Here is a 24,359-nt window from a genome sequence, read left to right on the forward strand (position 1 = left end):
CTCAAAAATAGCACCTTGACTGAATTACTGGCACATCTGTGTACAGAACATCCCAAGCATAGTTAACTTCAAGATGCAACTCGAAGGCAACAGCTTGGCCACCACTACTGCATCACTGACCACTACTGGACAGTGAGTGGGAGGAAGCAGAAGTCTGTGTATCGTTCACTGTGCAATCAGAAAAATGTCCTACAATAGTTTACTTCTAATAAAATTTTTCTACAATGGGCTCCACATACTACTTTATTCCTACAGAGAACTGGCAACACAGTCATCAAATAATCAGTCAAAAGACACAAATCAGATCAAATAATACAGATCAAGATCATATAATACAGATCAGGTCAAATAATACAGTCAAAAGACACAAAATACAGCCAAAATTCTCCCATTTCTGATGCAATTGATTGCTCTAATTCATAAAAATTACTCTGTGACTGTAGAAAAGCCAAGCTCCTACCTGATTTGCAAGTCCTGCCATCATCTTCCAGCTGCACACCAGTTGGGCAGGCACAGCTGTAGAAGGGGTCTCTTGGAGAGAGCAGGCACAGATGGGAGCAACCACCATTGTTTTCTTCACATGGAGTGTGAACTGCAAGAAACCAAACAGATTTATTACCATATTTCTAGAACCATTAAAGCTGTCTTTTCTCCATGAGAAAGAATATATAGATTCAAAATGACTGGCACAACAAGCAGAGGAACCACAACATAAAGTGTTTGATTCTCTCCTGTACAGCATCTCACTTCTAGGGGCACCTAAATTGAGATGCACACAAGAGCTGATTTTGAAAGAGCTGACAGCTCAGCAACATTCGCATTATACAGTTCTTTCAATGTTTCTAAAGCTGAAACAGCTAACAACTTTGGACTTTGACTACTTTGTGGATGCTGCGGCTGCTAAGTATCATGACAATGGAAAACCGGGCTTGGAGGATGATGATGGTGGTGGGGGTGACCAGTTCTAGGAAAGAAAGGAAAACACAACGGTTTGTACAATTCCTACATTACAGTTGTGTTGCATATTGGAAATACCCTGAAAATCTTTCAAAAGCTTTCACAGAAAGACATATCCCTGAATCATCAGGAAATGCAAAACAGCAACATGTAAAGTCCTCAATTTTGAAAGTATTAAAAAAAAAATCGGGGGAGGCAGGCAGGGACAGGATGGGGACAGACATGAGAACTGCATGTACCTACCTCATTTACATGGGGGGGAAGTGGCAGCAAGAAATCAAACTCTAACCGTAAAAAATTACGGACAATATTGCCAGCTATTAAAGAAAAAAACCCCGCAAGTTGTGCAGGATCTCTGTTATGGTTTGAATAAGCATCTGAACTGCTTTAATATAAAACTACAAAATTTCCACCTAATTTGGCTTGTGTTACTTCCACTGACAGTCACAAACAGGGAAAAAAGGGAGAGGAAGAAATCCAAGCCTGATCTTAATGAAGTCAATGGCATCTGAGCTATTTTCAGCATATGCCATTTCCCTATGCACCATATTTTCTTTGTGACTGACCCAGGAATACAATGACCCAAGGCTGGGACATTCCCTGAGCTAAAAGCAATGCCAGGAATTCAGCACAGACAAACTCTTATCTGGAGCTGTGAGATAAACCAGGGTGCTGTGCATACCCAACAACCTCAATGAAAACTTGATGATGTTCCATCATCAAGATGATCTCCAAACTTCCGTTTACTTTCAGTCCTGTTTACTGACATCCTATAAAATCTACTGGAATAACAAACATTATCTTCAGGGAAGCAGACTTTACTGGCATAAATAAATAGCTGGCATAAATAAAACAGCAAATCGAAAGTACAAAAGTTTCTCTCCTAGGCAAGAGGTGATTCTTCCCACAGCTACTCAATCATATACATTTCCGCCATTGCTTTTAAGGCCCATTCTCACAATACTGAAAAAGACTCACCTAGACTAACATAGCCACATGCAGCCAAAAAAAACTTAGGCTGCATAGTATCACATACATATACAACATATATACAGCATCATGCAATTTTCAGTTCTCTTCACCTGCTTTCCTTTGAGGTAGCATCACACACAAAGAAAAAATAGAGGCAGGTGTATGTTTCATATAAGAGCTCAGATTTAAATCCCTTCCATACTGAAGCATTCATCACCTATTTGTTACATATTGAAGATAAACATGATCAAGTCTGAACTGCAAAAGCCGTACCTGTAAGTACAGGAGCATTATATATTTTGTGGTAATTCTACTTATTTAAAAAAAAAAAGTAAGGATATGCATTTTTTTTCACTTGTCATTAAAATAATAGTGTTAAAAAGATGCCAGCTGAGGTTATATCATTTTCATTCTAATATTTCAAATCAAAAGATGTCACTGAAGTACAGCACTGGATTTTGAATTTTGTTATCCCAAGTGGGATGATAATTGAGCTTGTATCAATTCATGTTGGAATCTTCAAAGAAAGGTACAGGATTCAGGTACTTACATACCTTTGGAAACCAATTTCCTGACAAGTATTCAAACCCTCATGACTTCACACTAACCATTTTGTGATTAATGTTTATCCTAATAAATAAGTAACAATCATGCAAAAAGTTTCAGGGGAAGTAAAACATACAGTATGGCTGCCGGTCCGGGCTTAAAACCTGGATGTCCATCGGTGAATATAGAGAAGACAGTATTTCTCTCCTTTTCTCTCCTGTCCTTTTGTTACAGGCATGAATGGAGCGTGTCTGCCAGTCCGTCCAATACAAAGTATCCCCAGATAACGTCAGTGCAAAGGGATGAGTAAGACTACCTTCAACAACTTTTTGCCTGGATCAAAGAAAAAACAAGGATTAAAAATGCATTGTTTCCACTTGTTACCATGCAGAAAACACCCAAACCAAACTAGCTTTGTAAAAACTCACAGGAATTGGGATGGTTTTTTAAACAGATTCACTGGGCCAAGAGATTAATCTGGTGATAAGTGATAAACACACTGAAAAATACAAAGCAAGACATTGCTCTTTCATAAAAATAAAGACAAGAGCATACTCGATTTCATAGTGATGTGGTATCTGGTCAGTTCCACAATGATCCCTGAAAGACCACACCTAAGTTCCTTAACAAGGCTGTGCAAATACCCAAACACAATTTTCTTTTAGAGTCTTACATACAACATAACAAGGATGTAACGTGTTGGAGCGAGTCCAGAGGAAGCCACAAAGATGTTCAGACAGCTGGAGAAGCTCTGCTCTGGAGACAGGCTGAGAGAGCTGGGCTTGTTCAGCCTGGAGAAGGCTCCAGGGAGCCTTAGAGCAGCTTCCAGTGCCTAAAGGGGCCAACAAGAAATGTGGACAGGGGCTTTTGACAAGGGCCTGTAGTGGCAGGACAAGGGGGAATGGCTTTAACCTGACAGAGGGGAGATTGAGATGAGCTCTTAGGCAGAAGTTCTTCCCTGTGAGGGTGCTGAGGCCCTGGCACAGGGTGCCCAGAGAAGCTGTGGCTGCCCCATCCCTGGCAGTTTTCAAGGCCAGGTTGGATGGGGCTTGGAGCAACCTGGTCTAGCAGAAAGTGACCCTGCCTGTGCCAGGGGGTTGGAACTGGATGAGTTTTAAGGTTTCTTCCAACACAAACCATTCTGTGATTCTACAATTTGGAGGAAACATAGGTCCAAAGAGTGCTCCTCCAATTAAAACATTAATTTTTTTGTCCCCCTATGCAATATATGATATTTTTCTCCAGAACTTCAGTTGTACTCAGGCCTTTCTTGTAGCAGAAAAAGAACAACCTGGGAGTCTCTTTCAATTACCCCTCTTAACTTGGTTAGCAGCAGATTTAAATGGAGAGCAGTGGCTGTATTCTAGTATCATAGCAGCTGTTTTCCACAATACATTGCCCCTATTTCCATTATTCTTAGATATCAAATCTCCCCTTCTCCTGTAATTACATCCCTTGAAACAGTTCCAGCCTATGTGCTTGTGAATTGATGGGTGCTAAGATGTAACTGTCAGATTGCTCCAGGAACATTCATCCACCATGCAGAAGGCAAATCTCATTTTTATTGTAATTCTGAAGGAATTCTGAAGTGATTCTGGGACAGGGGATGGTAGAAGCCTTTGGAACACTGTACAATTTCTTTATTGGCAAGTCTGGGTTAAAACAATTTAGGAAACTTAAACTCTGTGTTTAAGGAACAGAAGCAACCTCTGCAGTTATCATCTAGTTTGAACCAGTATTGAAGTCTACCTAGACATCAAAACCTGTAAGTCCCAACTTCACAGACTTTTGTTTCAACCCTTATCAGTGGAAGGCAAAAAAGAATAAAATTTTCCTTTTAGAAAAGAGTTAAAATTAAGATCAATATTCATGGCATTTTATTAATAGGCATAATATTTAAAGAAGGAAGTTTTATCATATCGTAACAATATGAAATATACACAGCTAAATGACTTCAAGCTATTATATTGGACAACACAGTTAGACACAAGGAATTACCAGAATCTCAGCATAGGAATATTCTTAAGCATGCATTTACACCCTCCAGGAGTTAAGTAAAAGATGTAAGAAGTGTACAACATTGAGCCTTTTTTTTAATGCAAAATACATGATTTTTTTCTAAAATATTGTTTCATTTACAGTTCAATAGAAAACTGCTTGGGAGGTGGTGGACATGCACTGATCTATCACAAAGCAATTTGGACAGATTGCTGGAACTGGTGTATTCAAAAGCTGGCTCCCTTTTGGGTGGTCCTTCTCTACCTTAAAATGAGCAAAATAAATGTTATTAACCAACTGCAACTGTTCACACATTAATGCAAGCAAAGTTTATGCAATTTGTATATGCATGATAACTGCAGAATCAGTGTGGAAACCTTACTTGCTGCCACTTGCCCCCAAATCAGAAAAATATATTCATGCTGTGTTGTATGAAAATCTCAGATTTTGAATTTTGAAAGAGCACTTTCTTTCCATGAACCTGCAGCCAGCCTTTGAGCTACTACTCCCTTCCATAAAGGCCTTTTCCCTTGTCTAGACTTCTGACTGTCAGTCAGTACTTGTCACTTACTACAATGCAACCATTATCCAGCTCTTACATAGTGCTCTCAAAGGAACTTAAGAGTGTTTTATAAAGGGTGTCAATATTGCTATTCCTCTTTGATGAGTGTGAAAATCAGGCACAGAATGCACCTCAGTAGAAAAACTGAAAAACACCATGGAAAATGCAGTGGGTTTTTTTTTTCTTTTCTTGAGGAAGGGAGGGGGATATTATTCTTTTTCACAGATATTCATAAAATACAACTCCTCAAAGTCTTTACCAAAGCAAAATGATTTAAGATTTTTTGAAATCACAGAAACGAAAATGCCATTTTAAACCACCTGGAGACCAAAGCCAGACCAAAACGCAGATACTCGCCTGATCAGCAGGACATTTCACTGGCTGACAATATACTTCAGGGACCAACACAACCTGCCTATAGAACACTGCCCAGAACTGAAGGTGCAGTCTCCAGCTTCTAGGTGTGCCCTGTCTGAAGGGTCACCTCTCTGTGTGTACAAAAGCCAAAACATAACAGCACACTTGGTCTGGAGCCACCAACCAAAATTTCCATACTGTACTTTCTACCAAGTTTTAGGAAAATCTGTTTCCTTCTTGCTTGCAGTCTGAAATTAACTGAATTTGGTTAAGGGCATGCCACAAAGGACATGTTTGAATGAGGACAACAATAAGTGTGTCTCAATGTATATTTCCTGTTGAAAAAAAAGGATACAGTAACAATACTGTAAAATTCCAGTCACTCCTTAAACATCAGATTGCCTAGGGCCATAGATAAGCATCTCCAAATACTTGCAAGACAAACATGAGCCTAAAATTGAAAAATCCTGCTGTACAGCAAGGCTATAAATAGTCTACAGTGAAACATTGAAAGAAATAGTCTTACTATTAAAACTATTTTTACAGGACATAAGGTTACTTTACTTTTTGCAAGGCTATTTACAATTGCATTTTAAAAGAACAATAAGGTACTGGCATTATTCTAGATTACTGAAAAGAAATGTCTCAGTTCAAAATTTATGCAGGAGGTGAAAAATAACTTACATCATAAATAACATAGCTTACCTAAATGAGCCATCCAGATTTGCCCTGTGAATGAAACTCAGTTTTGCATCAGCCCAGTAAAGTTTCTGCTCATCAAGATCTATCGTGAGTCCATTTGGCCAATAAATATCTGAATCGACAATTATTTTACGTGTGCTGCTGTCCATTCCTGCCCGTTCTATTCTGGGTGTTTCACCCCAGTCAGTCCAATACATGTATCTGAAAAGGAAAGCAGAGATGCACACAGATTAAATCACAATACAAGGTGGTTAGGTTTAGGAACAGAAGGGATAAAGTATTTGTAGAATCATAGAATTGCAGAAGGGTTTAGGGTTGGAAGGGATCTTAAAGCTCATCCAGTTCCAACCCTTCCACTAGACCAGGTTGCTCCAACTCCTGTCCAACCTGGTCTTGAACACTTCCAGAGATGGGGCAGCCACAACTTAATGTAAATCAAGCCACAGCTCCAGAGGATGCAAAAAAAAGTCCTTCATAAGAGCATCTCTCACAAGCATTGCCTCTGCATAGTGTATGTCCCTTCTTTTCCAATGTTGGACAGCACCTGACTGTCATAAGCATTTACAACTAAGTACCACCACTGCACGTTCTTGCACGGTCAGTTACTACAAGTTAATATCCTAACCCACATTTGAGGCAACTAATCACCTATCCAAGCAGGCAATAACCATAGCTGAACTTCCTTTTGCAAGTCTGTACGCAGAAAAGATTTAGAATCATAGAATAGTTAGGGCTGGAAAGGACCTTAAGATCACCTAGTTCCAACCTCCCTGCCATGGGCAGGGACACCTCACATGACCACATCACCCAAGACTGCGTCCAACCTGGCCTTGAACAATGCCAAGAATGGAGTCAAGTCAAGAGCTCTGAAATCTGTTTCTGACAATAAATAACTCATGAATCCATGCAGACTTACAAAGTCACTATTTTAAATTTTTGGGTGTTTTCCCCCCGCCTCCCATTCATGTCCCAGTTTGCTTTTGTAACAAAAGATGCTCCTGTAAACTGCAGTAGCCCAGTAGCTGCTTCACATGCAGCTGGGGCCATCATTCCAGGCAAGGAAGAACAGGCAGCTGTACAGTTATTCCCAGCATGTCACTCACAGCTCAGGCTTAAAATGTTCTGATCTCCATGTACATACTGCACCCTGATTCAGCTGTACCTCCAGTTCCAGCACCTATTTAGACCATTCTGGTCATAACGGCATATATGATCATTAGCATGGTTATTCCAATGAAGAGGAGAATACAGATGAAAATACAGACAGATGGACAGACAGAAATGACTCGCATCACAATACACATACACTTGAGTGCAGGAGGGTAAAATAAGGAGTTTTCTAGTTGAAATGGCAAAGCTTCCACACAGATGAGTCCTCAGACTTCTGAGACAGCTCACCTCAGAGTGGCTGCAGCGGACTCGTGTCCCCAGATGCCTTCCCCAAAACATGTCAGCTCCAGCAGCCAGGATAGACTGACTGCTCCTGAAGAAGCGGCAGCAGTCGCTGAGCTGCCCCAGTTCACAGGACAACCTATAAATATAAATTGCTGCTCATTTTGGTTTTCCTTAACAAGTCAGGCTGTAATTTGTGGCAGCTCAAACTGTGTGGGGAAGCGCTATTGACAAACAACAGAAGCCAGGGAAAAGCAGTCATAAAAGAAACTGTCTATGCAACCAGCTGGTGAATCAGACTGTGAAACAGATCTGGCCAAATACTCATTTTTGATCAAGTCAAATCAGTTCTCTGCTCTGACTCATCTGCACTAGCTTGAAATATTCAAAGGGCACAATGAGCCACCTCTAAAGAAATGAAAATATTGAATTAAGAAAAACCTGGTTATTAAAGGTGAATTTGGGCTGTATTACATGGCTATGACAGGCTCACACCTATACATATATTGAAATGTATAAATGCAGACTAAAAAGGAGCCTAAACCAAAATCAAAACTCCCATGACAGTTGTTTAAAAGCAAAAACAGAGGAGACAGAACTAGCTAAGTCAAATTAAACCTTAGAGGCAGGTTAAAATAAAAAGGATTAAAAAAACATCCCCAGAATTACCCTTCAAGCTAAATTCCTTTTCTCAAGCTTCTTACTAAAATAGCAGCCTGCCCCAAAGCATAATGCATTCAGGTGACAGAAAAGGGAAAAAAACTAGGTAAACCAAACAGCCTTCATGGCTTTCCTGTGATATTAAAGGAACTCTATCTCAAGAGCTCCTTCCCCTGTAAAAAACCCATTGCTTAATTTCATAGGTGATGGTTGTATATCCTTGGCCACTCAGAGGCTGCTGAACAACAGTAGTACTTTCAACTTCACACATTAATTTGCCACAGGAAAATTACATTCCTGCAGTTTAGCTCACTAACAGATACCAAGCTCAATCCTTACCAAAGCCTGGTCATTCAGAAGTTTTAAAGTATACAATATTAGCAAAGTAACCGTACCACTAAGGAAGGTAGCAGAATAAAGATGAACTCAGACAACACGCAGATCAATCTGAATGAAGACAGCTTTCTTTCAAAGCACTCCTCTGCCTGCTGCCCTTTTTTAATGCAACGTATAAAAGATTATTTTTACTCTGTCACCACCTTGTCCTGATTGCAGTGTTTCTCTGCAGTCCTGCAACTATCATAAAGTTGATCTTCCTGGTGAACTTTGTTCAGAGTATGACAAGTCTCTGCAGTAATCAAGCACCTACTGAAGTAATAGTTTTGTTCCCTCACGTGCTACAAAGAACCCCTGTGGTCTATCACAGGAAAGCATGCCAAGCTATGGAATGGCAGGAGCAATTCTTGTCTTCATTTAACCCCTTCCCCTTTTCCAAAAGCTTTCTACTTTTCTGGCGAGCAGCAGCTGCTGAACTGCCATGAAATACAGAATATCAGGTCTGGTTTACATGTATTATATGAACTATAGCATATCAGTCCTCTTAACACAAGACCCCGAACTGGGAGTTTCAATATCACTGCAAGAAGAGATCAGCTGTACCTGCAGCAGAAGTGGGAGTCTCTGGTCTATGTATGCCTATTTAAAACCATACCGCTTATCTTCTCCAGGCTGAACAAGCTTGGAACAATCTCAGCTCTCTCAGCCTGTCTCCATAGCAGAGGTGCTCCAGCCCCTGAAGCACCTACATGGCCTCTTCTGGACTTGCTTGAGCAGGTCCATGTCCCTCTTCTGTCAATTCATTCTCGATCCAAGAACAAATACAACCTAGCTTGTATTCGTCCTTGGTATTGCCCTGGCCCAGGTGCAGGACCTTGCACTTGGCCCTTTTCAGCTCCATCAGGTTTGTACCATCCCACCTCTCCAGACTGTCCAGGTCCCTCTGGATCACATCCCTTACCTCCAGCATGTCAACCACACCACACAGCTTGGTGCCATCAGCAGACTTGCTGAGGGTGCACTTGATCCCACTGTCCATGTCACTGACAAAGATGTTGAGTAGCACTGGTGCCAACACCGACTCCTAAGGAGCAACACTCAACAGTGGCTTCTACATGGCATCAAGCTGTTGGCCACAACTATCTGAGTGCAACCATCTAGCCAATTCCTTATCCACTGAATGGTCCACCTGTCAAATCCATGCCTCTGCAACTTAGGCTGCAACCACACAGCTGAAACCACCTATGAAACTTCAACAGAGAAACAGGCATTAACGCCAGCTCCCTCTGGATAAGCCACTCAGAAATTACAGCCTTGGACTCTACAATTAGCTAGGGCCATCCTCTTCATCCTTCTTCTCACACCATAACATCTAGGCTGTTTTGACAATTTTGGTTAATGCAAGGCATAACACAACACTGAACATCAGACTCTCATAAGCCATAAAACGTCATGTTTTAAATGCATGCCTGTATGGGATTGTCAGGAATGCACAAAGTCTGAAGCTTGCTTTTTATTTTTCTCTACCCTCCTCTATTTTGAGTGACAAAGCTAGTTCAAACCAAATTAAGTATGAACACCATCCTGGCTGTGACAGCTGGCACCGAGATTCAGCTGAAAACCAAGATCTCTTGTGCAAGTTGGAGAAAAAAGAAAAATCCACAGTTATTATGGAATGAATGACACAAGCTCAGCTAAAGCAGCACTACAAAGGTAACTTGAATTGTCACACCTCAACATAAAAACTTTGGGGTGGGGAGAGCCTCCTTGATTTGAATAGTTATCAAGAGAAAGCCAAAGGCTTTATACCTACCCTTTAAGTTACCCATGGATCTGTTTAAGAAAATAAGTCTTCTGTCAAAACTACTGCATGTGCTTGCACTACCCATACTCATCAGAGAGTGTGCCAAACAGTGGAGAAATTATATATTCTAGTAATCTCAAGTAGTAGCCATTATTACTTACACTTGACATCTTCCAAATGCTCCCCGTGGCACAGGATCAACTGTTACACAAACACCAGATGTTTTTGGTTGGGGCTTTATGGGTGGGGGAGAACAGGGCAAAAAACTCAGAATGGCATCTCAGAGTTAAAAATAATCAGTCTGCACACTGTTTATATGTAAGGAACTCATTTAAATTTACCTGTTAAGATTACTAATTCAGAAGCTCAGAGTGGTAACAGGCATACTATTCCTGCAGAACAAAAGATCACTCATGCTCAATAGTCTCCATTTCTTATTGACCTCAACAAGATCCAAGCACTTTGAAATAATCTAAACATCAGTGTTTCTGGGACAGCAGACAGTTTGGGACTGATTTTTTTGGTTTCCAAATATAAACTTTTTTGCTGGTGTCCAGTACATTGGCAAACCCTATTATTTTTGTTTCACTATTAAAATAATAAAAAATATATTTAGCCCAGGTAAATTCAGGAAAATGCAGCAGACTATGCAAAGAATGTCAGTCCAGTAATGCTCGTGATATTAAACACTCCCTGTTTCTGAAGTCTGTTTTAAAAAAATGTAACACATGTATTTGGGTAGTTTATTTGCTTGATTTTGTTGCTGGTAATGTTGTTTTTCAATGTACATTATACAGTTCTAAATATCCCTGGGCCAGGCCATAGCACAACAGCTGTAAGCAGCTAGAAATATCAAACCCAGTATTTGGTGTCTTAGGACACATTAGATCAATCACATTTTTAGGGCTGAGATTTGGCATCCTGGAAGTTTTGCATTCCACCTGGATTGCAACAGGTCAATAAAGTGTAACAGCACTGATGCCACTGAAGAAAATTAAAACATAGATTCCTAAAGAGCTAATAAAGAATAATAATATAGAAAAAGTATAATTGTGAGCAAAATTGAATGCTAAACAGCAATCACAAATCAACATTCTTAAAAAACCCCAACCAAACAGCACTAGGAAAGCACTGAACAACTTGGGTTACTTTATTCAGTTCTTCAGAGATGCCCAAGTGTCTTTGTCCTGACTGGGTTTTAACCTTTAACTCCATAATTTCAAAGCAAAAAGGAAGGGAGGGCAGGGAAGAGAAGCAGAGAGATTAACATCTAACAATAATTTTGCAACAATTGCACCAATTCTGTCCCTAAACTGAATTGCACTTTCCTACACCAAAGAAACCAGAAGGAACAACATCAAGCAAAATCCAAAGCCCTATTGGGGAGAAGGTGTAAATGTATACTTTCTGAACACACAACTAACAGTCCATCCAGTCTACCACCCAGAAGTATTGGACTCTGTTAACAGAGTCTGTAAGACTCTGCTACTGCTCTATTAGTAAGCACGGTAGCTGCAAGCTTCTCTAGCACGCTCTCTAGTCCAAGCCTTTCTATAAGGCAATTAAACAAATGCAGCTCAAATGCAGCCAGCAAGTCAACGGGTTCTGGCACATACTTAATTACCACATCAAATCAGGGCTTAAATGGTGCAGTATTATAAAAAGAATGGGACTGAAAGCCACCCTGCAAAAATAAACAGAATTGAAGACAGTAAAACTTTAAACTGCATCCCAGTGATCTGAATTTTTGTGTTTGTTTTGTGGGGGGGTTTTATTACTATTATTTTTTATTTTATCCCCTGAACTCATTTTAAAATAATTCCAGGTGCAGGAGCAAAAACAGGACGAAGACCATATTTCCCCTCAGTTTCAAAGCTGCAGGTCACTTCTTCCTGGTGCTTCACCTCTTCTGTCATTAGTTTTGCAAAAATTAGGAATCCTGGCCATGCCTCCCAAGAGCAGCCCATCAGCCATCTGCGCTGGAAGGTATCGCGGACATCATGAAAAACGACCAGCGCTGCCCAAATGCTTTTTCCACCTCCCGAAATGTGGTGCTGTTGCCAAACCTTACATAACCTGCTTACACAAAGGGAACCACTTGTACAGATGATGTAAATCAGCACAAACTTCTCCAATTTCAACAGTGTTCTCGAACTTATATGAGCCCAGGGCACAAAACAGGAGTTTACAGGAAATTGCTCTGAAGTTTAGATTCCTGCATGTTTAGAACTTACTTCCCCCATCCCACCTTTAAAATTACAAACACTCCAGTGTGAAATTCAATAGCACCAGTTGTTTTCAGAAGGGAAAAGAATGGTTATTTTGCATAGCATTAAACTGCAAATTACTCACTCAAATTCCCTTTTTTTTCCCTTTATTTATTTATTTATTTCCCCCACAAGCACTAAACTTCAAGACCTGGATGTTCTTGACGAAAAAACATTACATCAAATCCCAAAGTATGCCACGGCAAGTAACTATCACAACCACTCACACTGTATTCAAAGACATGTATTTAAAGGAGAGCAAACATACATTCCTCCTCCTTCCCTCCTCTTCCATCCCCCCACCTCAAACCACCCTTTTCCACTGCAGTTTTCCTACAGACTTGCATATTCTGACAGGTTTATTCTTTTAAAACATATCCATTAGATATACAGAGTATGCTGTTTGACCAGTGAGAACAAAGAGGAAAAACATAATTTCCTGTCAACTGATAGATGCTCAAATATTATTGCTATAAAGTGCTTTCAAGGAAAAAGCATGTTTTTCCCTGTTCACCCATATGGGAAGCAGTAAGACGCCCCAGTGATTTCTCAAAGGTAAACAAGCATGCATTCAACAGAGCTTGTTAAAAAGTCAGGTTACATAGAATCACAGAATGGTTTGGGTTGGAAGGGATGTTAAAGCTCGTCTAGTTCCAACCCCCTGCCATGACACCATGAAGCCGAAGAATCCCTGGAGCAAGAGATTCAGGAAGATTTCCAAACACAATAAGCTAGAGAAAGAGTAAGGAGATACATGCAACACTACTTAAGGGGTATTAGGAAGATAATTTATAACTTGGAGTGCAGTATTGCTGCAAATACCTCTGATAGACTGAGAAAAAGAAACTGCATTATTAAGATTTCTTGGTTTAAAAAAAAAAACAAAAACCACCCCTGCCCCCCCCCCCCAAAAAAAAGTTACATGTGCTGTGTGTGTTATGCATTTTCCCTTCTATAAGAATGACACACACATTTGTATGCAAAAACTCTACATCAAACAGAAAACCAAGATAAATGGGACCTCATAACTGCTCCTCACGGTCACTAGATAAGGTAAAAGAGACAACACAATATATCTTTTACTTCACAGACATTTTTGAGCAGAGATGAGGAAACATTATATATAAATAAATTATTTCATGTTAAAAACACTTCACAAGAAACTCGGCATTATACCATCACTCTAAGGGGGTCGGGGAAGTCACAGTAAACAAGATAGGGAGAAGACATCATGAGGTCATAAGCCCTGCATCAAAAAGGCTTCTCTTTCACCAAATCACTGAATCCCTGAGGTTGGCAAGGACCTCTGGAGATTGTCTACTGCAACACTACCACTCAAAGCAGGGTCAAACTTCTCTTTTCCAAGGTAAATAATTCCAACTCAGTCAGCCCCGCCTTTTATACTGGATGCTCCAATCCCTTAATCTTTGTGACCTGGCCCTTTGTGAGGCTCATAACTGCAAGTCTGCATCTCTCTTGTGGTGAGGAGCCCAGAACTGGACACATTATTCCAGGGATAGCCTCACTAGCACTGACTAGAGGGGAAGGCTCACCTTCCTTAATCTGCTGGCAACACACCTTCTAATGAAGCTCAGGATGCTGTTGGCTTCCTTTGCAGCAAGGGCATATTGCTGGCTGATATTCATTTCATTGACCCCAGCTCTTCTTTTCAAAAAATACAATTTGTTTTAAGAAAGGGAACAATAGCATGCTGTAGCAGCTCAAAAGTCAGGAGATCCTCCTATCAAAAGGTGCAGAAACAACTGCTCAACTCTCTCCATCAGCTTGGGAGATATCTCCCACCATCTGCTCTTTAAAGACAGACCCTAAACTTAGCTCAAGCCAATGCATTTTACTTGTTTTGGCATGCTGATGCAGTTTAACTCGATGTTTGGGAAAAGAGTACACTCAGATGACAACCAATAATTTGTCAAGGCATGCAATATAAGTAAGTTCATTTGCACACTTACAATCACAGGCTGAAAGAACTGGGCTTGTTCAGCCTGGAGAAGAGAATGCTCCAGGGAGACCTTACAGCAGCTTCCAGTGCCTAAAGGAGCCAACAAGAAATCTGGAAAGGAGGTTTTGACAAGGGCCTGTAGTGACAGGACAAGGGGGGATTGGCTTTAAACTGAAAGAAGGCAAATTTAGATCCCAAGCTGTTCTCTGATTCTATAATTCTGTGAATTTTAAACAGAATTTAACAAACAAAAACCCTGTTTAAATACAGATTCAAGAGATTATGTGGAAAAACTCTTACTTCAGTTTATACTACTTAATTTTACATAAAAACAAAAAATTGAAACATGTTTTGAGTTAAACCAAAACCACCCATTCACAACAAGCAGGATGGCGCCAGTCCAACCAGACCCACTTACTGCATATGCAGTGATTTCCACACTGCTTCTGTGTGCTATAAACTACTCATATCAAGTCCTCTAAATCAGAGAATCCCACTTCCACCATCTCTTCGGCCCCAGAGCCAGAGCTTCATGACCTAAGGTACATTCCTGACTTCACCTGAAAAATGAACGCAACACATGGTGCCACCAAGACAACCAAAGCCATCCTCTTGTTCCTTCTGCTCCCTTGAGAAATAGTGTAGAAATTAAAAAGGAAAGAACACCATGATTATCACCAAACTACTTAAGACTAAGTGTATATGGGGCAAAGAAGCCCCAGTCTCTAGGAGTCAGGGTATGAGAAATCACAGAACTTGTAGCAACAAGACTGCTAACAGTGGAGTGAGTTCTGTGGGGTTATTAACAAAGTCTACACATTTCCATCTCTGCCCCATGCAATTCCAGCTGGGGAGTTAAAAAAAAATAATAAAAAGGTAAATCACCTTTTTTTTTGTTTGTTTTTCCTGTCTGAACCAGCAGCTCTGCTCACAAATTAAGCAATGGTCTTTGAACAGTTTATGCTCTTTAGTCTTAAGTATGAACAGGAAAAGGGAGAAATATGTAAAAGAGACCAATGAAACATTTATGGAAAGGCTGTCACCATCAAGGACATCCATCTGAAAATCAGAGTAAATAACACTTCCCACAAGAACTTCAAGTTTCTCATGCATGAGACTATTTGTAGCAATTTGGCCACAAACATATCAAAAGCTTTCCAACTCCCAGAAATTACAGCCATACCAAGATACTGGATATGACTCGTAACCAATGTTATGGTTGAGTATTTTTCTGACATCTAAGAAAACAACTGTACTACTTCCACATTCATCCTCATTACAGTGTTTCAAATCATTAATCAAGAGCTTCAAAATAATTCTATACTTGATATTAATCACTAAACAGAGACACACACAATAGAAACTAGTCTCTGTTTTCAAGGCAGCAATAATGATGTTTCACAACCTAGGGTATCTTCTGTGTTTCAACTAAGTAGCCACAAGTGAAAGTAAGAGTTACTAAAAAGCATAATCTTTACCCATACCTTGTTTTTCCTGCCCAGTATTTGCAACAGTGTCAGGTTTTTATTAAGTATTCTCTTACCTCTCAAGCAGTCCAAAGCAGGTGAGGGTCAGATGACACATTGCTAAAAACATTTTAGCATTCACAGCCTTTGAAATTAAAATACTCAAAGCCTCAGCCTACTGAAGCTCACAGGGATCAGGCTTCAGCATTCAGATCCCAATGATTTCTAAACAGAAAACCAACATGCTTAACTGTTAAGTAAACGACATACTGTTGTTGCGTGGGACCAAGGTCCTGGAGGACCACAGTAAACACCACTGCAGTTTTATTTAAGTGCTGCTATAAACACAGTTGTGGGTGATGTAAGAACAGTTACTAGGTCTGGCTCTTTGCTGTGACACTAAGGAAACAGTGAATTAACAGCTAGGCATGACTGAAGCTTTTAATTTCAGACTCTGAACTGAGAACTTTTAAACCCTGACAGCTGTCCCTCCTCAAATGTATTTTTTTAATCATTGAATCATAGACTCACAGACTGGTTTGGGTTGGAAGGGAGCTTAAAGCTCATTCAGTTCCAACCCCGCTGCTGTGGGCAGGAACACCTTAAAGAAAGCAGTCAAAAGACAAGGAACTACAGCAGCTTACAAAATGTCAACCTGGTGTTAGTATTTCATAGCAAGTGCCATTCCATTCTATCTACTTCCATATAAAATACCCCATTTAACACCATATTTGCTCTTTAAAGTACACTAGTGAATTCCAGATCTAAAGTTAGTCTTCAGCATTAAGTCTGCATACATTACTTGCTATCAGGATATACACACAGGATTCCTGCTAGTTTATTTAATATGCTTCCATACTGCCATTTGCTATGGGAAGTATTCCTTTCACCTTAAAGACATCCATGCTGAAGTCAGAATTAATAGGATAAGGTCCTCTCTGGAAAAGTACTTGGGTCCAACAAAGTCACTTTCCCTTTTACTGATTACAGCTGTACCTTTCCACCAGTTACCTGAAGGATACAGGCAGCTACAGCCTTTGACAAGTAAACAAAACTAAGGATTTTGCTTCTTTGGGTCCACACAGTTTCATCTAGTACTTGTAAGTCTTTCTATGTATAAATACATAAATTTATAAATAATAATTCACATAAATAATGAAAATACATACATTAAAAAAATAAATTATGTAATTAATTTACCCATAACTCCTCACTCATCAAGCACAGCAGATCTTCAATCATCACTGCAACGAATACGGGGCCCGAACTACACAACATCAGTGCTGTTTGTGCACAGGGTTTGTAAATAGCACATGGGAAATGGCGGAGAGTATTGAAGAGGGAGGAAGGAACCAGACAGAGATCCAAGTATTTTCAAGAGCCCTAGAAGCAACACATCCCTTACTCCTCACCTGGTCACCTTAGATCACCAAGAGCCCCCTGAATCCAGAATCACCTGGATTCTTTCACTTGCTGGCACAAAGATGATTATTCAACATTGCCACTTAAAAATATACTGATTTTGTTTACTGAAGCATAGCAAGTGAGAATTCCTGTTTAAACTCATGCAGATTTACACACCTTGCTGTCTAGGTACATTAAATAGATATCACATATCAAATAAAAGTTAGCTTGCAGGACAGGATAACTGAGAAAATAACAACAAAAAAAGGCTTGGAAAATTAATTACTCTTTGGAAGTGCAATGGAATAAGTTAGGCAATCAGACTGTTCGAATATTTGGCTTGGCACCTAAGAACAGCCCTATTTTTCTTTTTGGGTCTGTGTCTTGGCTGTTATTTCTTGCCGCAAAATATTTAAGCTCAAACATATGTTCAGCTACAGGTCTTGAGAAAAATACCCTGGGAAAACGTAAACTGAAAAAAAGGCTATGTTTCTTTTTCAGAGCTAAAACTCCACATTTATCACCACTGTACCCATTTAAGCATTTAAGTCAAGTTAATATTTACCCATGAGCAGGATCCAAAGCTATTGCCCTGGGCTGATCTAGGTCTTGCCAGAAGAGGACTTTTCTAGATGTTCCATTCAGATTAGCTACTTCTATCCTATTGGTTTCTGAATCCGTCCAGTAAAGCTTTTTCCCAATCCAATCACAAGCCAGGCCATCCGGGGAAACCAGACCAGAAATGATGACATTCTGCACCACATTCCCAGTTTGGTTAATGTGAGTTTGCTTGATGGCTTCTTCACTCACATCTGTCCAGAAAACAATGCCTTGCGAATACTGGAAGTCAACCGCAGCAGCATCCTCTAAACCACTGACCACTACAGTGGACTCCAGCTTTGTGCCTCCAGCATCCACGAGTCGAACATCCCTCCGGTTGGCGAAAAGCAGAAAGGGAGACGCTACAGGAAAAGAAAGAAACCACGTTAATATTATTGGCATGTATAGATGTCGAAGCACCGAGTAGGCATAGGGCAAAGGAGGATTTCTTTTCCCAGGTAAGCGGGACAGGCAGTACAGCAGAAGGAATGTGATAAGTTTCATGAGAGAAAAATTAACACTACCCAAAAATCTCTTCCTTCCACATGTCAGACACAGGAGTAAAAGACAGAGGGAAGAGCAGGCCCAATTCTATAGCTACAGGATATGGATAGCATCTTCAACACAATTAAGAATTCAGATTGAGGCCCTTCAACAATACCTTCAGTCAGTCATAAACCCAGACTTAGATCAAATTAAATCTTCATGGTTTAAAAGCTTGATTCAATCAGTTGAAGTAGTAATCACACATAGAAAACAAGTTCTGATGACTTTTAGTAGTAGGCTGAAAGCTAACATTACTAGATACAACACCATGAACACTCCTACCAAGTGCCCTCCCCGATGGCAAACATTGTGACAGAGGTTCAGAACTACTCTCTTCTCCCCTGCACCACAAGAAAGAAATTACAGGAAGAGTTTGAAGAAAGATGAAGATGTGGGTTGTGGAAGTTTGTGGGGACTGCCCACAGAGGCAGACAGAGCAAAAGGACAAAGGTTCTTGCTGTTAGAAGCTTTAAGTGGGTGGTGGAAGCTAGAGTCCTAGTACTGAATGAGAGGGAAGGCTCTGAAAGGAAATCTAACTTATGACAGATGCAAAAGGGATGGGAATCTTCAATATGGGTCAACATGACAGTCACAGAGATATTCCAGCAGTAGCTGCACAGGTTATAGATCTCTTGTCTGCATGATTCAGTTGGATAATGACATGACCTTAGAGGATAACACTGGCATTCACAGGCAGAAAGGAGGGGGATGGGGAAAGAGACTCATGATAAGGCAAGAAAGTTAACCTCGCTGATTTGGATCTAACAGTAAGATAGAGGCAGTGGTAAGACTAGCAGAGATTTTAGCAAGAAAAGATGACTTTACTGTCACACCAGATCTCATCTGCCATTATACCCAAAGACAGAGACATATCTGTGCTTGCAACTGAGGCTGTCCCTCCACACTCTGCGGAGGAAAGTTGTGAAGTCTGAGTCCTACAAGTCCTCCCTCCACTTGCCATGCAGAATATTACAAAACTCTAGCAGAGGGAGATTGTAAGATCCTCTGAAGGATCTGCTGTGGGGGAGAAGGAATGATTCAGAGACAAAGGCATGATTTGGCCCAACTGCTTCTTCCAGAAGTGGACATTAAGCAGACGTACATTCCTCCCAAACCATACCAGCCACATGGATGGCCAAGTTTACCACTTCATTTTTCTCCTCAAAGTGGAGGCTTGCTTCTTCATCTAGTAGTAAACAGTTACCTGCAGATATGGTTGCAAAGGCAGCAGCCGTATCTGCAAGCTCATATCACAATGACTGCAAGCTCACACTTGGTCATAGGGAGCTTCTCACCAACCAGTACCCCCAATACAGGTCCAGGTTCCAGCTCTGCTATGCCAGCAGCCTCACCACGTGCTACTGGCTTTTTCACAAACTCTGGCTCCAGCTACATGCTCACTAGAGTGTGTGTGCCACTGCATGGGCCAAAGTGAAATGCATCTCTGACAATAGTCTACATACTTATGTGAAGGCCAAGGACCTCAGAATCTACACCTCAGCTTCAGATGAAAAACATGCATAAAAGTTCAGTATCTGCATGGTCTTATCCCCCTTCTTTACCCATCCCCTCCTCTTCCCACACCCACCCACCCAGATCAGGAAGGAGGTGGCTTTGTTTTTCTTTTTGGAGGAAGTCTATGCTGATGAAAGTAATAAAGAAAATTTAAATCAGCTGGTGGTTTTATTGAGGATCTTGGACAGCAAAGAACACAAACAACTGTTATCACAAATGTTTCACTGAAAATGCAATATCTTTGTTTTCTATAATATTTAACTCAAGAAAGTTTATACAGCTTGAGGAGAATTATTTCCTAAGAAATTAAGTCTCAGTATCACTCCTCTCTCATTTCCTAACTTGCCAAGTCCTCCTCTCTGTCATTTTGAAAACACTAGAAAAAGCACCCGACAGGTTAGTTATTGAAAACAGAAGAAAAAATGTCTACAATGCAAAGTACTTGGTTTCTTCTCTGCAACTCATTGGTTCCCCATAACTATGTCAATTTTAAGTGGCACTGTACCAAACCATTTGAACATTGGAAAGTTTGATGTTAGCAGGCTGTTGGAGCAGAATGCTTCTCAAGTTATGTACATTACCTCACAAAACCAGACCCATATCTAGCCAAATATCAAAGCCATAAAAATTCTATGTACAAATTAATTAAAAAAGGACCTGAAACATTGTCCCAAAATGTATTTTGAAGAATATGAATAGATGGATTTTCATCCAGACATTTCCATGCTGAAGCCATTATTAATGCTATTACAAAAGAAAAAGGAATCTGAAATATCAAGTCCAATCTACCTCAGAGGACCTCAACAGCTTCTTAACTTAATTAGCCTCTTAATGATCAGATATGAACAATGTCTAATCTAATCCCTTTCAAGAGATTTCTTTCCGACTGATGCATACAACAGGAAAATAGCATACAGATAACTCATGAACCACTGTGCTCTCCATCTCTTCTGTCCCATAGAGTCATCCTGGCTGAAGTGCAGCCACATTGCATTGGCTATGAAGACCCAGTGGGGAAATCACACTCCCTGCTTGCAATAGTGTTAAAATTCTACTGCATTTATACAGTAATGTAAACTGCTTCTTGAGAATGGCCTTTAAAAAGAACAAAACTCGTACTCACTTCTCTGATCCTCCCCATTGGCCTTTTCATTAAGTCCAAATTTTATAAAAAATTTTTATGAAGAAAAAGAAAAGGGGAACCCCCCCCCCAACTGATCAAAACACATAATTGGTTCTCAACATTGATTCTTAGAAAGCTGCTGAAGAAGCACAGGGTCTCCCAACCTTAAAAATAACGCATAAGGCATAGTGATTAAATGCTTTGTTCCCATGGCCTTACACTTATCACATCAGGTTGTGATGGCTCACTAGCAGGCAAAGCTAGCTCAAGCAGTATTTAGTTGAAGCTGCAAAACAAGCTCCAAGATGTCCCAAGAAAAGTTCACAGAACTTCAGATTTCCAGCTTCCCTAGTTAGGAAGCAGTAAATCTGAAAAAGGCAATCAAGAAGGCAGATGGCCTTCTAGATGCATAGATGCATAGAATTTAGCTTCATAGAACTACTAAACTTAACAGTTTAACAATTCAAAAGCACATTGACACTCTATGTGATTATAACCAACAGGTTTTTAAGGCATGAGAAGGAAAAAAACAACTCAGAAGGCAACAAATCAAATGGCCAATGTGTTGCTTCTGAATTCAGCCATTAACATTTTCATTTTTCCCATGCACAGCACTTAAATTTTATTAAGTGCTTCAGAGGCACTCATTAGCTTCAGCAAAGTGACATGGGACAAGCAACTAAAAAATGCAGTATATGATCCTTGCTATTAGTTTCTGTAATAGTTCTAAAAAACAGTATGACAGGACTCAACTCATTTATATATCGAGGCTCAGATGACACTGTATCTGCCCCATCCCTGGCAGTGTTCAAGGCCAGGTTGGATGGGGCTTGGAGCAACCTGGTCTAGCAGAAGGTGTCCCTGCCCATGGCAGGGGGTTGGAACTGGATGAGCTCTAAGGTCCCTTCCAACACAAACCATTCTGTGATTCTATGATCATGAATTGTATCAACAGAGCATTTGTCATCAGTTGCTGGTGAGCTGCAAAGCTGCAACAATTCTAAGACAAGCTGAGCATGAGAGTTTTAAAAAGTTATATTTATACGACTGCTTGATACTTGGTGACATGCCTACATTTTGCCTCCTTCCCCTTAAAGCCCCTATAGAATGACATGAGTATAAGGGGGCATGTGCACGATTCCTACTCTTGAAAGCACCAGCAGCATAGCATACACACAGATGCCTTGTATAGCGCAGGAGAAAAGCTTTCCTTAAGAACTGTTAAATCAGTTAACTAGGCTAAAGGTCATGGAAAGGTTTAACTGTGCTTTTAAGAGAAGTGACCAAGGATCTTGGGATCCTGGTACGCAACATAAAACAAAGATCTCATTTTAATAAGCATACAAGCTAAAATAGCCATTCAAAATTACAGTATGTGCAACAACTTGTATTTTAAATATTATTTCAATTCTTAACAGGGCAAACGCAGAGGCGACCTCTGTGGTTAAGCCATCTGTACTGCTGGACAGAGAGAATAACATATAATTCTTGCAGCAGTCAATGTCCCAAACCGCAAAAACATTCATTACCAAGGAACAAAAACAACCTCCCCACACCCCTGCTGCAGGCACACAAGATGGTAAAAAACAAATGTGTCAAAACTTTTTCACCCAAGGGTGTACAGTCTTACGGAAACTCCAAGACAGGATATGGAGTAAGCATGCCTCAGCCTTCTATACTTAAAAATAGCTGCTATGCAGAAACAAGACCATGTAGGCAGGGTTCTAGCAGCCATAAATTAATCAGAGAAACCAGTTCTACAGCACAAAGTGATTCCTGTTGTCCAGCTCTAAATCTTCAGAAGCATAAGAAGGCTTAGACCTTTTGATGAGTAGTTTGAGAATCCTTCTAAACCTTTAGGGAAGAAAGTTATTCCACATGCCATCACCCTTTTGGGCATTACCCCCATTTTCCATGGCTTACCTCAAGGGGAAAGAGACAACAGCTGGTGGCAGCTGGTGGCAGCTCACATGCCAGGACACACAGACACTACAGGAGCCATACAGACACAGGAAAAAAGGTAAAAAGGAGAGAGATTTTGGTGTGGAAGAGAAAAGAAGGTAATCAGGAGCTTAGCCAAACCTAACTCCTAAAATCAAGCACAACTAAAAGACTCAGTGAAACCTTGCTAGGCAAGAAGAGAATATGGCATGTACAAATCCCACAGATACATGAAGTTCATTTTACTCTTTATGCAACTGTCCTGTAATAAGCAGGGGAAAAAAAAATACAGGGGATCAGAATTAGATATCTGGGGGTTGGAACTAGATGACCTATGGTCCTTTCCAACCCTAACCATTCTAAGACTCTATCTTAAATACTGCGCATTCTCAACCCCAGTCCTTTTTTATTGGCAGTTGATGCAGAGAAGCTGGAATCATTGACTTCAAAAAGTAGATTAAATGTTGATCTTCCTGTAGTAACTCTACATATTTACCCCGAGTTTAAACTTGCCAGGTACAAGGGCTCCAAAGAATAGAGGGCTATTGCTTTCATCCTCAAAACACATTACTGTAGATAAGGTGAATTCCCAGTGTAATTACTAAATTATAGCATATTCTTGCTGCAACACAGAGGTAGCTGGTAGCAGTTTGTAGAGCACAGGGCTCCTCAGTTTCACTCCCACATATACCCCTTTAGTGAACCCAAGTGATCTTCAGCCCAAAGATTTGTAAAAATCATTCCACCTACTACAAACATACCCTTCCTTCTGCTGTTAATTACCTCAAAGGGCTGCTGAGAAGCCTACTCATGCTTGAGCAAGGCACTTGAAGATTTTCAAGAAGAAAGCTCTATGACACATTCAGCTTTTCGTTCCTGACGTGGCTAAGACTTTTCTCTGAGAATCATGCAGTGACTGTGGGTCAGTGCACTGTGAAGGAACAGCTATTTAGTGACAGCAGGGTTATAACACTATTTTAAGAGTAAAATATACTTCTTCCTCAAATTTCATTCCAATCCTGTCACCCCCCAGATCAATCCATTTGAATATAATTTCCCTCTCCAAATCATGAAAGAAAGCATTCTGGCTATTAAGTAAGGCAGATTCATTTTCATTTTATCTGATTTTAGGTAGAATCAAGGTCTGAAATTCAAGAGAAAACAGGATATTTCTTTAACAGATTCTTTAACAGAATGTCACTTTAAACCACATTTATACACATTGTGTGCAACAGATGTCAATTAATTTTT

The 24,359-nt window shown here is 40.3% G+C and overlaps 1 protein-coding gene across 3 annotated transcripts in view; it reads right to left on the bottom strand.

The window, feature by feature from the left end:
- The window catches only part of LRP5 (LDL receptor related protein 5), a 132,290-nt gene that overhangs the window by 84,969 nt on the left and 22,962 nt on the right, over window positions 1–24,359 (bottom strand). For 2 of the 3 annotated variants that reach the window (XM_034065091.1, XM_034065090.1), the window contains exons 2-5: window positions 17,949–18,345; window positions 6,098–6,295; window positions 2,612–2,808; window positions 461–592 (exon numbers count right to left, since the gene is read on the bottom strand). In XM_034065091.1, the coding sequence (XP_033920982.1) occupies window positions 461–592; window positions 2,612–2,808; window positions 6,098–6,295; window positions 17,949–18,345 (924 nt within the window). The remainder of the gene's footprint in view (window positions 1–460; window positions 593–2,611; window positions 2,809–6,097; window positions 6,296–17,948; window positions 18,346–24,359) is intronic. The other variant, XM_034065092.1, reaches the window with a different exon arrangement.

The sequence above is a fragment of the Melopsittacus undulatus genome, chromosome 8 (assembly GCF_012275295.1).
Source record: "Melopsittacus undulatus isolate bMelUnd1 chromosome 8, bMelUnd1.mat.Z, whole genome shotgun sequence".
Classification (NCBI taxonomy): Eukaryota; Metazoa; Chordata; class Aves; order Psittaciformes; family Psittaculidae; genus Melopsittacus; species Melopsittacus undulatus.